At 45.6% G+C, this 12,101-nt stretch overlaps 1 protein-coding gene across 3 annotated transcripts in view; it reads right to left on the reverse strand.

The window, feature by feature from the left end:
- The window catches only part of CDYL2 (chromodomain Y like 2), a 213,075-nt gene that overhangs the window by 82,552 nt on the left and 118,422 nt on the right, over positions 1–12,101 (reverse strand). For 2 of the 3 annotated variants that reach the window (XM_034940776.3, XM_034940777.3), the window contains exon 2: positions 4,229–4,820. In XM_034940776.3, coding sequence (XP_034796667.1) covers positions 4,229–4,820 — 592 coding nt within the window. Of the gene's footprint in view, positions 1–4,228; positions 4,821–4,924; positions 4,981–12,101 lie in introns of those variants that run through there. The other variant, XM_055100790.2, reaches the window with a different exon arrangement.

The raw sequence follows: 12,101 nt of genomic DNA on the forward strand, positions 1-12,101 counted from the left end.
ATCTTAAACGTCCTTTCAGAAATGTGGACATGGGGCCACAAGACTGGCATCAACAGTGATGCTCATCACCTTCCTGGTAATTTGGAGAACGCTGCAAGTCTTTATGCGATTCTAGGGCTCAAAGAGAAACGATGGCTCCTAGTTAGGGACGTTTCACAGAGTAAAGGCTCGTGTGAATCCATAGAATACTGATGCTTTGGCCTGTTTAGACGAGTGCTAAGCAGTTCACCAAGGCAAAACCACAGCAAGGGTTAGCAAACCCACCAGCTTTTCTGTACCGATGAAACTCGTGTAGTTTTAGAAAAAAGAGAGAGATGCCTAGTAGAAACTGCAAGCAAGGCAGAGAAACTATGACAGGTTTTAAAACTTTGAAGGACCAGATCACATTCCTTCTCACAAGCTTCAAATCCAGGGAGTAAAGATGGATCTACCAACAGATGGATCTATGAACCATCTCTTACGACCAAACACATCTGCTGGAGCTCCTGTACACACCTGTGGCTGTTACAATTCAGCATGAACGTGCAGAACCCACCCCTCCAGCCCCCTGAGATCCTGATTCATTCAACTGGGATACAGCCCGTTTTAACAAGCTCCCCAAGAGATATTGAGGCAGATGGGCCCCGGACCACAAAGCCAGTACTCATTATCAGAGAAGACTCAGAATCAAGAGCAGTGTAGAACTGCTGCACACACCCCACAAACACTGCTGGGGAAAAAACGCAGTCTGAAACCAAAACACCACCCGCCGGAGCCCCAATTTAGCATTTGTTCCACAGTAGATCAGGGAAGTCAGCAGTAAATGAGTAACATGTTACATAAGTTGCTGTTCTGTATGCAGAACCTTAACTCACCAAAGAGAAGTTAAAACCATATAAAAAGCAACAGCCCACCCCCAAAACAAATGCTGTGCAACTGCAGCCAGGATCCCCCATCCCCTTCTGCTGGGCTAAGATGAGCCCTCCTTTGTGCTGCAAACCCCCAGTGCTCACCCTTGGGCCCCTGGAGACTGGATCCTTTAGTCCAGATCAGGGAAGGTGAGGTTAGCGAAGAGGGTAGAAGAAGGACATTCAGGGCTACGTGGGCCTGAACACTGGCTTCAGCAAAGCTTCCCTCTGGCTGAAAACACACATGGAAACACGTTTTGCTGGACTACACCTCTGGCCTGTTGCTGAAAAATTCTGGAACCACGGCATCCCCTGTCTTGGGTCTTGTCCAGGAACCTCAAACCACTCTCTTCAACACTCTCCTTCTCTCTCAAGCAAGGATTCTCAGTCTTTTCCTCTTCCCAGTTCCCCCAGACCTGGCTAACAAGCTAGTTCTGACTAGAAGGTGAAAGGCTGATGGTGGCTGGGACAATTATCACACGAGTGACCACAGAAGACGTCATTGTGGGTATGGTGAAGCCATGCACATGTATGTAATATGTGTTACTCTTTCCATGGAGCCAGCCTCGGGCGCCTTCTCAGCATGGGGCCAGAGGCTGGCATTCCAACTTCCTGGCAAGTTTCAGAGGGAAGCTATAAGTTTCAGAGGGAAAAGTCCATACCTATCTCTTCATTACTCTACTTCAAGCACCCAGCATGGTGAATAACTCTTAAGAAGCCATAAAAAAAATCAGTATTGAATTGAATTAAATTGACACCTGATGTGAAACTTCAAGGTCCCACCCCCCACACATTTGGCCACAAAGCTCATCTCAAAATGCAGTAGAGTCACCCAGGAAGATTGTTAACAAGTCCATCTCCTGGGCTCCACCCCAGACTTAGGAAATCAGATTCCATGGGATCTGCATCTCTCATCAGTTGCCAGATAATCTAATACATACAGAATCTGAGAACCAGTGCCTTAACCTTACGGGCACCAGTGCTATGGGATGTGATTAAGCAAAAGGGCCCTTTTGAAACAGACAAAACAGAACAAAATAGAGGCCAGCATTGGCTCAAGTGGGAGTAGAGAACACACAACGTCAGGCAAATATGAGGAAGATAAGAGATCAGAGAGACAAGAAAGGTCTAGAATAGCATTTTGGAGCTAACAGGACTATCAGTGGATCTCAACAGGTTGGCCCTCACCTGTTTTCCCTGCTTGTGGGGTACCATGCCTTATCACCAGGTCATGGACCAGCAGGCATGAGCAAAGCCGAAGGGTGAAGAGCACAGAGCTCGCAGCTCTGCCTCACCGCAGAAGGTTGCACAGCACAAGAGGCACACCCTCATGTAGACCTCTCTACGAGTCCGGCTTCTCTCCTCCACACTGCAGACTGTCAGCTACAGTCAGCAAATCTTCCTCCCTCATGCTTTACTCTTGGGATTGCCCCATATGAGCAGGGCAGGGGGCTGCTAACAGCTGGAATGCAGGGAACCCCGCCAGAGCCTTGCCCCTGCACCCAAAGGGCCACAAAATCTCCCCTCGCCACCCTTCCTGAGACAGGGTACTCCGCCACCGCCAGCAGCCGTCACAGCAACATCAAACACGGGTGTTTATGCCAAGCCCCATTTACACGAGCCCACTTCTCCCCGAGAGATGAATTTCTAAAACAAACAGCTTTTACATATGTTCACAGGCACAGTCACGTCAGCGTCAGGGATCCCCAGACGGAAACATGAGTCAGTCTGGGGCAAAGATGCTAAGTAAATCCTGTTTGGGTGAAATTCCTCTCTCTGGAGAAAGAGGAGCCTCAACACGGATTGCTCAGATTTCTCAGCAAGAGTCCCTAAAGACAGCAAGCTCTTGCAGGGGAGCCAGCTCTGCACGTTCTGGACTCCAAATCTACCATCGTCACACTGAAGTGTGTTGGCCTCATCACCCCAACCTTCTGTGAGCCCTTCTAACCATTCCCCCTGCATCCTAGCATCCCTGTCCCCACACGCACCCTGGTTTCATCAGGGAATCTGATGGCCCTGTCCTGTTGGGCAATGGTTGTCCACACTCCTGTAAGATTTCTGGACATTCCAAGGCTCGGGTCTCTGGCAGCCAAAGAGACAAATGCCACCAGGTAGACACACAGGTGTCTGAGAAGTGAGGGACTGCACATAATTGGCACAAGTAGCTAACCTGAAAGACTGATGCCATGAAGGACTCAGGTAAGGGGCAATGTGACCACACAGGAAATCTCACGTTTGGGAGTATGAACTACATGGGTCATCACCTCCTGTTTCCTTAATTTTGCCTAAAGAAACTTTGGAAAAAGGAGGAATTCCATAACCTAACACAACATATGCAGGCTGTGTTAGAGTAAGAGGGTGCCAATCGAAAGAATTAGTGCAGGATGAGGTCAAGACAGCATTTAGGACCCACTATAGTCTGAACGTTTATGTTCTGCCAGATTTCATATGAAGAAACCTAAGCCACAACACAATCACAGCATTAAGAGGTGGGGCCTTTAGGAGGTAATTAAGTCATAAGAGCTCCATCCTTGTGGATGGGATTAGTGGCCCTTATAAAAGAGGCTGATGGGCGCTGCCTTGCCCCTTCTATCATGTGAGGACACAGAAGGCACCAGCTAAGAGGAACAGGCCCTCACCCGATGCGGCATCTGCTGGTGCCTTCATCATGGACTTCTAGCCTCCAGAATTGTGAGAAATTAGCTTTCCATTTTTCATAAATTACCCATTCTAAGGTGTTTTGTGACAGCAGCCTGAACAGACTAAGACAGGACCTAATATAGGTCAATCATCCAACCTAGAGACAGCAGAAGGACAAGAGGCTCCAGCACAGGCGCTGGCGTGGTGAACTCCAAGTCCACACTGCGTCTGAGAAGACAGCACGGACCCCAACCCAGACCCCACCTCTCTGGGCTACACTGCTGGGGGCATGATGAGGCTGCAAGCAAGGGCTCTGCACTGTGCCCTGGGAGGCACTGGCCCGCTGAGGACACGTGTCTTGGGTCCTGGGGGTGAGGACTTGAGCTGCCCTCAGAGAAGTGGGTCTAGAGGGGTTACCATGGCCTTGGGTGTCTTGAAATAGAGTCTGGAACTTTGGACCCATTCCAGACCTTGGCTGGAGCATCAGAGGCTTAGCCTCCCCACATGCATGAGGGTCTGTAACCAACATGGGCCTATGACCGAGTCCACAAAGCTCTAGGTGAGAGAGATGAAGGGGGAATTACTGGCTAGCTAAGAGACGGGGATGGAAGTGGGGGTCTTATGTATGTCCCTAGGCTATAGGCAGAGCTCCCCTTTCGCCATGGCCAGAGCCAAACCCAAGAGAAAGAAAAGCTACAAACCGAGCCCGTTCTCCGCCAGTGTGGCGTGGTTCACGTCACATTCACCCACATCTTGCTCTCCAACATGATCATTCAAATCCAAGCCAGGTTGATGGGACCCGTTTCCAAAGTGCCTCTCATCCTTCTCAGAGCCGGCGTCCCCATTTTCCATCCCGTTCTGAGACTTTTTCAGGGGCATTATTTGCAAACCACTGGGGGTAGTCCTGTAAGACACCGTCTTGGCGGCCCTGTCGCCTCCTGAAGAGGGCTTGCCTGAATACCCTTTTTTTGGCTTGGCCAGGGGAGGGTTAATTCGCTTCCGTTTATGGGAGGTCCCCTTGCTCTTTCCAGGATCTGAAGGTCTGTGGGACAGTTTCTCAACCGACGGGCCTCGACTGTCACGCAGCAGCTTGGAGGTACTGGACTGCTTCCCTGACTTGATCCTCTTGTCCTTGGACATGTGCAGCCCATTGAATTCATCAATAAACTCCTCACAGTGCAAGAGGTGGTGCTCCGGCTCCCACGTGTCCTCGGTGCTCCCGTAGCCTTTCCATCGGATAAGATACTCCCATTTTCCTTTCTTGTTCTTCCTCTTGTCTACAATCCTTTCAACCTGCGATACAAGATGAGAGGGTCAGAAAACAGAGGGAGAGGGAGGAAAAAACTCAGTTCCAGGAAACAAGAACACCATAAAGCCTTTGGGATAGAGGCATCTACCCTAGCCAGGGGGTGAGCCACGAGCCGTTCAATGCCAGAAGCCAACACTGGCAGGAGGGTTCAAGAAGGCTGGTTTATTTTATGACATCACTGGATGGAACCCAAGGCACATGCAGTCATTTCCCATGATGACGCTAGATGACTCGCCCAGCTGGTGGTAGCCACATGTCCATCCAGGCTTACTTTTATTTGAAATTGCCTTGCAAGCTTTCACAAGAGATCTTTATTCTTTTCATTGCACCAAAGTAGATGCAGGCTATTAAAGACCAATTTGGTGTGAGTTCTTCATCCTTATTTATAATAAGTAACATTTATTGAGCAATTATATGGGAGGTACTATGCCAATTTATCCTTACTTATAACAATACCAATGATCAGTAACATTCACTGGGTGCTTATGAGGTAGACGCTAAACTAAATGCTGGGCATAGACTCTCCCATCTCATTTTCTCGTGGACAAAAACTCAATGAAGTAAATATTTCTCTATCCCCAATTTACAGTCAGAGAACGAGGGCTCAGAGAGACCAAGTAACTTGACCAAGTTCCAGAATGGTAAGGGCAGAACTGGGGTTTGAACCACTCTCACCTCAGACTTATTCTCTTACTCACTAGGCCATACTAACTCTCTTAACTGCAAAAATCTTCCACAGTGACCAAAAAGGACTTGAATTGAAAATGTCCAGTTCTCCCCACACAGCTCCCCCAGCTGCAACACAGAGGCACAGCTAGGAGGCAAAGAGATAGGTAACATTTGCTGAGTACCTACTACGCACCTCACATGTCCCCGTGGGTGTACACCACTATTATTTTTCCATTTGATAGATGAAGATATTGCGTATAAGGCAACTCGCCTACCATGCACAGCTCGGAGGCGATACTGGTGGGATTTGAACCTTTATGTGTCAGGCCCTAAAGCCATGAGCTACTGTCTACATGGCTTCAAAGGCAAGAAAACCTCCCTTGTCTTTATGTAATCCCGTGGAAAAATACACTCGGAAAATGCCAGTCTTGATGCTAATAACTATTGTATTTAACTGAAGGGTATGTGAGGGTTCATTTAGTATTCTTTCAGCTTTGCTGTAGACTTGAAACTTTTTCAATTAAAAGAAGGTGGAAAATTCCCAATGTTGTACCCTCCAAATGCTAAATTTCAATGAAAAAGTAAGCAGTTATATTCAAAAGTTTATTCTACTTCAATGTCAGTATAATACGCTTTTCTAGAATGGAATTTTGACCCAATAAAATTAAGTCGAGTGAGGAATAAGCCTCTGAAACTTACAAAAAGAAAAATAAAACAGGTGAGTGAAGGTGAGTACAGTCATAGTTGATAATTGTTGAAAATGGGTCATGAATACATGGGGTAATTTACATGGATGTTTATGTTTACGTGTTTGAATTTTAGTATGTTTAGAATTTTAATCCTAAAAAGTGAAAAAACTTTGAAAAGTGGGATTGTCTCATCAATGGCTTTTGCACAACAGAGGCCATGCAAAATAATTAAACCACTTTCTTTGCCTTGCACTTAATAAATATGCAAATAACTAGACCATACTGCCTCTTTATAATACTGCCTCTTCATAGACAATTTAAATTGTTTCCTTAATTCATTTATCTCCATCCAAACTGGCTATCAAAATTTGTTTCCTTATTAAACGTCCTGGGAACAGGTCTTTTAGATTTATTAGATAATTTTTAGATATAATACACAAACTCTGTAACATTTTTTAAAAAGTAAAATCATGCCTAACTAATCCAATATCCAACTTTTGGGTTAAGGAATGGAGTTACTGAGTATTCCTTTGTAATAATGCTTCAGAATGCCAAGGATTTCTGGAAGAGCCTGCAGCTTTGCTCTTTTTGTGAATATTGTAGGGAGAAACTCTCTACAGGTTTACTGAGGGAGGAAAGAGAGTAAGCAACCTGACATTGCCTGAAACAGCAGCATTTGTGAGGACACCAACCTAGGAACAGCAGCAGCGCCCAGATATTTCCTGGGAGCTAAGGGATGTGGTGTATTCTCATGGAAGCCTCCAGCTCTAGAAAATATATGCTCACTTCCCGGGATGGAGAAATTTCTTCCCCAGGATGAAGTGGAGGACCATGTTAGACAAATAGCCAACACAATGGATGAGTGCGTGGGTGGGTGGATGGATGGGTGGGTGGGTGGGTGGGTGGGTAGATGAATGGATGAATGGATAGATGGACGGTGGGATGTATGGGTGACTAGATGGATAAATAAATGAATAGATGCATGGATGGATGGATGGATGGATGGATGGATGGATGGATGGATGGACAGATGTGAGATGGATGAAAAGGTGGGGACAGAAGTGGGTTCATAAATGGATGGATAGATTAATAGATGACACTTATCAAAATGGCATTAGTAAAATATTTAAGAACAGGGCTTTGTAACAAAACGATCTGTTTTAAATCCCCTGCTATGCCTCTTATCATGTGTTCTTGAGCAAGTTACTAACCTCTTTGGGCCTCAGATGACTCATAGAGCAAGGCAGAAGTAATAGCGCCTATCTCTTGGGGTTGTTGTGGGAAATACACAACTATGTACGTTTGCATTCCACAGTAATCTTGCATAGACTCCTGTGACCACAAACCTTAGTGGTGTCTAAAGACAGAATGTTCCTCCACCTTTCAGAATATGACCCCTTAAAACAGTCAACTCCTCCATGGGAAGAAGAGAGAGTAGACCTACTTAGATAAGTGCTTCCATGTATGGAAGGTGGCTATGCATAGTTGGGCTGCATGAAAAGCTGAGGGTTAGCAAGGGTGCAGGGTCTAGATGGCTATTTGGGGCCACATTGGAGGCGGAGCTTAGTTTTGTTCCCTCCAAATTACTGGAGGTTGCAATCACAGAGTCATAGGTAGCTTTATGGGGGACATCAAGGCTAGTTCTTCTACCTCTGGTCCCATTCACAAAGCCACTGGGTGGCTTGTCAACAATTTCTACTTAACCCAATACCAATAATGAGCAGTATTAACAGGACCATCTCTAATAGCCTGGTATGTGGAGTAAGACACCTTGGCTCTGTCATTTTCTATCTGTATGACCTTGGGCATGTCACCCCACCTCTCTGGCCTTTGTGTCCCCATCTGTAAAATATATAACAGTAAAGAAAAACTGAAAGAATTAAGATACAGGAAAAGCATCACTACAAGATGAATGGATGACTCCGATACATATGAACTTCAGTTGACAAAACTGTTTTTATATACATTGTTTCACCCCCAATTTAAAAAAGCAAACAAACACAAGGTTTTTGCAGGTTCAGAAAACACTGTTTTTCCTGAAACACTGGAATAACCACAAAAAACTCAGGGGAAAGCTGACTGCCAAATACCCCAGCATACTTTGATCTCCGGCATCTCTCAGGACCTAATCTTCTATACATCTTTGTGTAGGTTTCTGACTCTTTTCCTCTTCTCAGGAGCAACTCAAACAGAACCTGAATTCTAACTTGTTTTGTTGATAGAAAAAGCCCAAGTCGTTTAGGACTTGACCTTGCATATGACTGCAACATTCTCTCTCTGGGAAATCCTTTTTAAGCTCCTCCAAACTTCCTGCACTGTCTCATAACTCCTCACACCAAAAACAAACAAACAAAAACAAACAAAAAACAGAGAGCTGGTACCCCTGGTCCTGGCAGCTCTGTCTCTTGATGCTCTGCCCCCACTCTACCTGGGCAGGCCACTTGCTTTACCTGAAGCTCAGTCCTTCCAAATGGAAACAATAATTAATTCTCTTCCCTTTATTTGCACATATGAATGAATGAATGAATGAATGAATGAATGATATTAGAAAATCCTGTGTACACACCCCTACCAGCTTCTTTTCTCAAAAATAAGCAATCTAAGATGCTGAACTATTCCTCAGAGTTCAATCAAATCATTCATTAACATTTACTCTCCATGATCCCAGCTAATGTGAGACTCTGCTCTATTGCAGGTGGCAGGCAGGGAAATGCTGATGCTATTATTACCGGTGCCAGGATGCCACCTGGATGGCTGTCTCAGTAGGATTAATACTGATGACAATCATCTTGACTGGTACATGCATAGTTCCAGGAACTGTGTAAATCACTTTCAGGTGTTAGATTTCATCTTATGCCCAGCTTTCCGGCTGGACATCATTCTCATTTGACAGGGGAGGAAACTGAGGCTCAGAGAAGGTAGGTAACTTTCCCTTGATCACATAGTCAGTAGCCGGTTAACCAAAATTTGAACCCAAGTTCATCTGACTGCAACAGCCTGAGTTCCTAGCCACATCTTGCCAGTGAGAAGCTATTAGAACAGGGCAGGGCCAAGCAAAGCATGAACCATTGGAACAGCAACAAGAGGAACGGATAGTGAGGAAGGAAACGGCTTCATGGAAGTGACGCATGCAATAACTCTTCAAGGATCACTGATACGCGACGCACCAGTGTGCAACAAGAAACCTCACAGACCACCATCATGGCTCACAGGCTAGTGGGAAACACAGGCCTTAAAAGAAGGAGCACAACATAATACGTAGTAACAAATTAGAAAAAGCACTCTGGGCCGGGCACGGTGACTCAGGCCTGTAATCCCAGCACTTTGGGAGGCTGAGGTGGCCGGATCACCTGAGGTCAGGAGTTCGAAACCAGCCTGGCCAACATGGTGAAACCCCATCTCTACTAATAATACAAAAATTAGCTGGGCGTGGTGGCATATGTCTGTAATCCCAGCTACTCCAGAGGCTGAGACAGCAGAATCACTTGAACCCGGGAGGCGGAGGTTACAGTGAGGCGAGATCGCACCACTGCACTCTAGCCTACGAGACAGAGCGAGACTCTGTCTCAAAAATAAAAAAAATAGAAATAAAAAAGGACTCGTACTCTGATGGCAAAGAGGAAGGTGCTGTGAGAAACAATGGCAGCGGGAATGGATTTACTTCAAACAGAACAGTCACGAAGGCTCCTCCAAGAAAGGACAATTTAAACTGACAGCAAACTCAGCCTGTAGAGATGAGAAGGACTGGAGCAGTGAGGGGCCTTCCAAGCAAGGGAGACCACCCCCTCCTCCTCAGCCTTTCCACTAGCAGGCTGATAACATACCACCATCAACACCTAACATTGATTCAGCATGACTAAGGGCCAGCTGCTGCTGTACTTGATCCCTATACATTAACTCTCCAAAATAACCCAGCAAGGTAAGTAATTTTATTTTCTTATTTTTTATATAGAGGATAAAACTGAGGCACCCAGAAGTTATGGACTTTGGTAAGCACAGAAGAGCTAAGACTTGGTCTAATGCCTCTTGGCTCCAAATCCCATGCTCTTGGCGACCACATTATATACACCTCTCATCATGCAGTGGGTCCAACCTGACCAAGGCTGGCAGCATATCTGCAGCTTCAGGCTCTTCCCCTCAACTCCTGCCAATTTCCTTGAAGTCCTGAAGCATCTTTCCACCACTTCGGATTAGCCTCCTGCGCTGGCCTCTCCTAGAGCCCCTACCATGCCAGCCGCAGGGTCTCCTCTCCCTCTGCTTCAATTCTTCATTGGTCCAAATGGAAACAGACTCATCACCAGTCATAAGCTCCACCCCAGATTCCCACCAAACCAGCACAACGTATAAAATTACAATTGCTCTGGAACCCAGGATTACAATCAAAGATTTTGCAGACTCCTGAAGGGATATCTTCCCAACACATGGCACTGGATTGAGAAATTTTGGGTTTACTAGTACATGTCTTGGTCTCTGGGAGCAAAAAGCAAGGCCAAAAAAAAGAACAGAGAAAGAAGACATCCACGCCTACAGCCTCTGCCCATCCATATACCAGAGCAGCCATCCCTGGCCAGAAACACCTCATTCCCTAACTCTGTACCTCAAACCCCACATCCCTGAAGACCTTTCTTTCTGCATCCTTTCAACATCCTGAGACAACTCCCTTGGGGGCAGAAGGGCGAAGGCACTCCATGGTTACAACTTGGGGTATGAAGTCCTCAGGAAGGATAAAGAGGGCAAGTTCTGGGAACAACTTGGCATGGGCTATTTAAAATCCAGAAGACTTAGATTGCTTCAGCTAATCTAGCCAGAGAAGGCAGTAGGTTTTTCCCGTCCAGTGCAGCAAAACTACACAAGGGAAATGGCTGTCAGACCAAGAAGTTTGGCTCAGAGCCATGTAAACCAAGCTAGATTCTGGGCAAGGGTCTGACTGGGGGACTCTGTGGCATCCAAGTGGTGAGAGAGACCAACAGGAATTTCCACATCCATTCTGCTGGAAAACACTACGCCTAGAGAGACCTCACACAAAATTAGTAATAGCAGCATCATCACACAACATAGTCATAAAAATTTTTAAAACATAAGAACATGATCATAACTAAAATGTTCCCAGTACAATCACACCAGTGAAGAGTACTACTGTATTTTTTTGAAAATTATTTGTGGTGTGTCTTCCAATACTACAGAAAATATGACCCATGTTTTTAAAAGAGAGAGAAGAAGAGATACATGATGAAATGAAACCAACAGGTTGAGAAGGAAGCTGAAATGAAAAAACGATTCATTTACATAAGAAAGGATGTAAAGGAATCAAAGAGAAAATGCAAGCAAGGGAATAAAATTCCCGCTGGAACCAGGAAAGGACAGAACCAACATGCGGGAAATCACACCAGCGACATAGACAACATACTCGAAAAGCTGTCCAAGAGAGCAGGAGAAAAGGACACAGAAATTTTAAAGAAAGCACTAAGGAAAATGAGAATAGATACCTAGAAGAGTTAATAGAGATCCACCCAGTCTAAGTCCAGCAAAGAGAAAAAAATCTAAACAGGGCAGAAACGCTAATCAAGTCATAATAGAAGAAATCTACGTCCTAAGTCTGCACGTCAAAAGAAGATTTCACTGACGGGGGAAGGAGAGTGTGAGAATAGATCAACTTTATTTCTATCCACGCAAAGCTTCTTCATTTCAAAAAACTGAATTATCTGCCTCATCCCCCAGCCCTCCCCCATCCAAAAATCAGGCCAACTTCAGAACATTATGTTCCAGAACACCTGTTGAAGCAACAAATATTCTGAACTCAAGAATTCTATTCTATAGCCCAAGTGGTCCTTCGGATGAGAACGGGGGAGGAGGATATCTTATCTCTTAGGGGACAAAATAGGAACTGCCCATTTAAAACATGACTCA

This window comes from Pan paniscus, chromosome 18 (assembly GCF_029289425.2).
Source record: "Pan paniscus chromosome 18, NHGRI_mPanPan1-v2.0_pri, whole genome shotgun sequence".
NCBI classification, from domain to species: domain Eukaryota; kingdom Metazoa; phylum Chordata; class Mammalia; order Primates; family Hominidae; genus Pan; species Pan paniscus.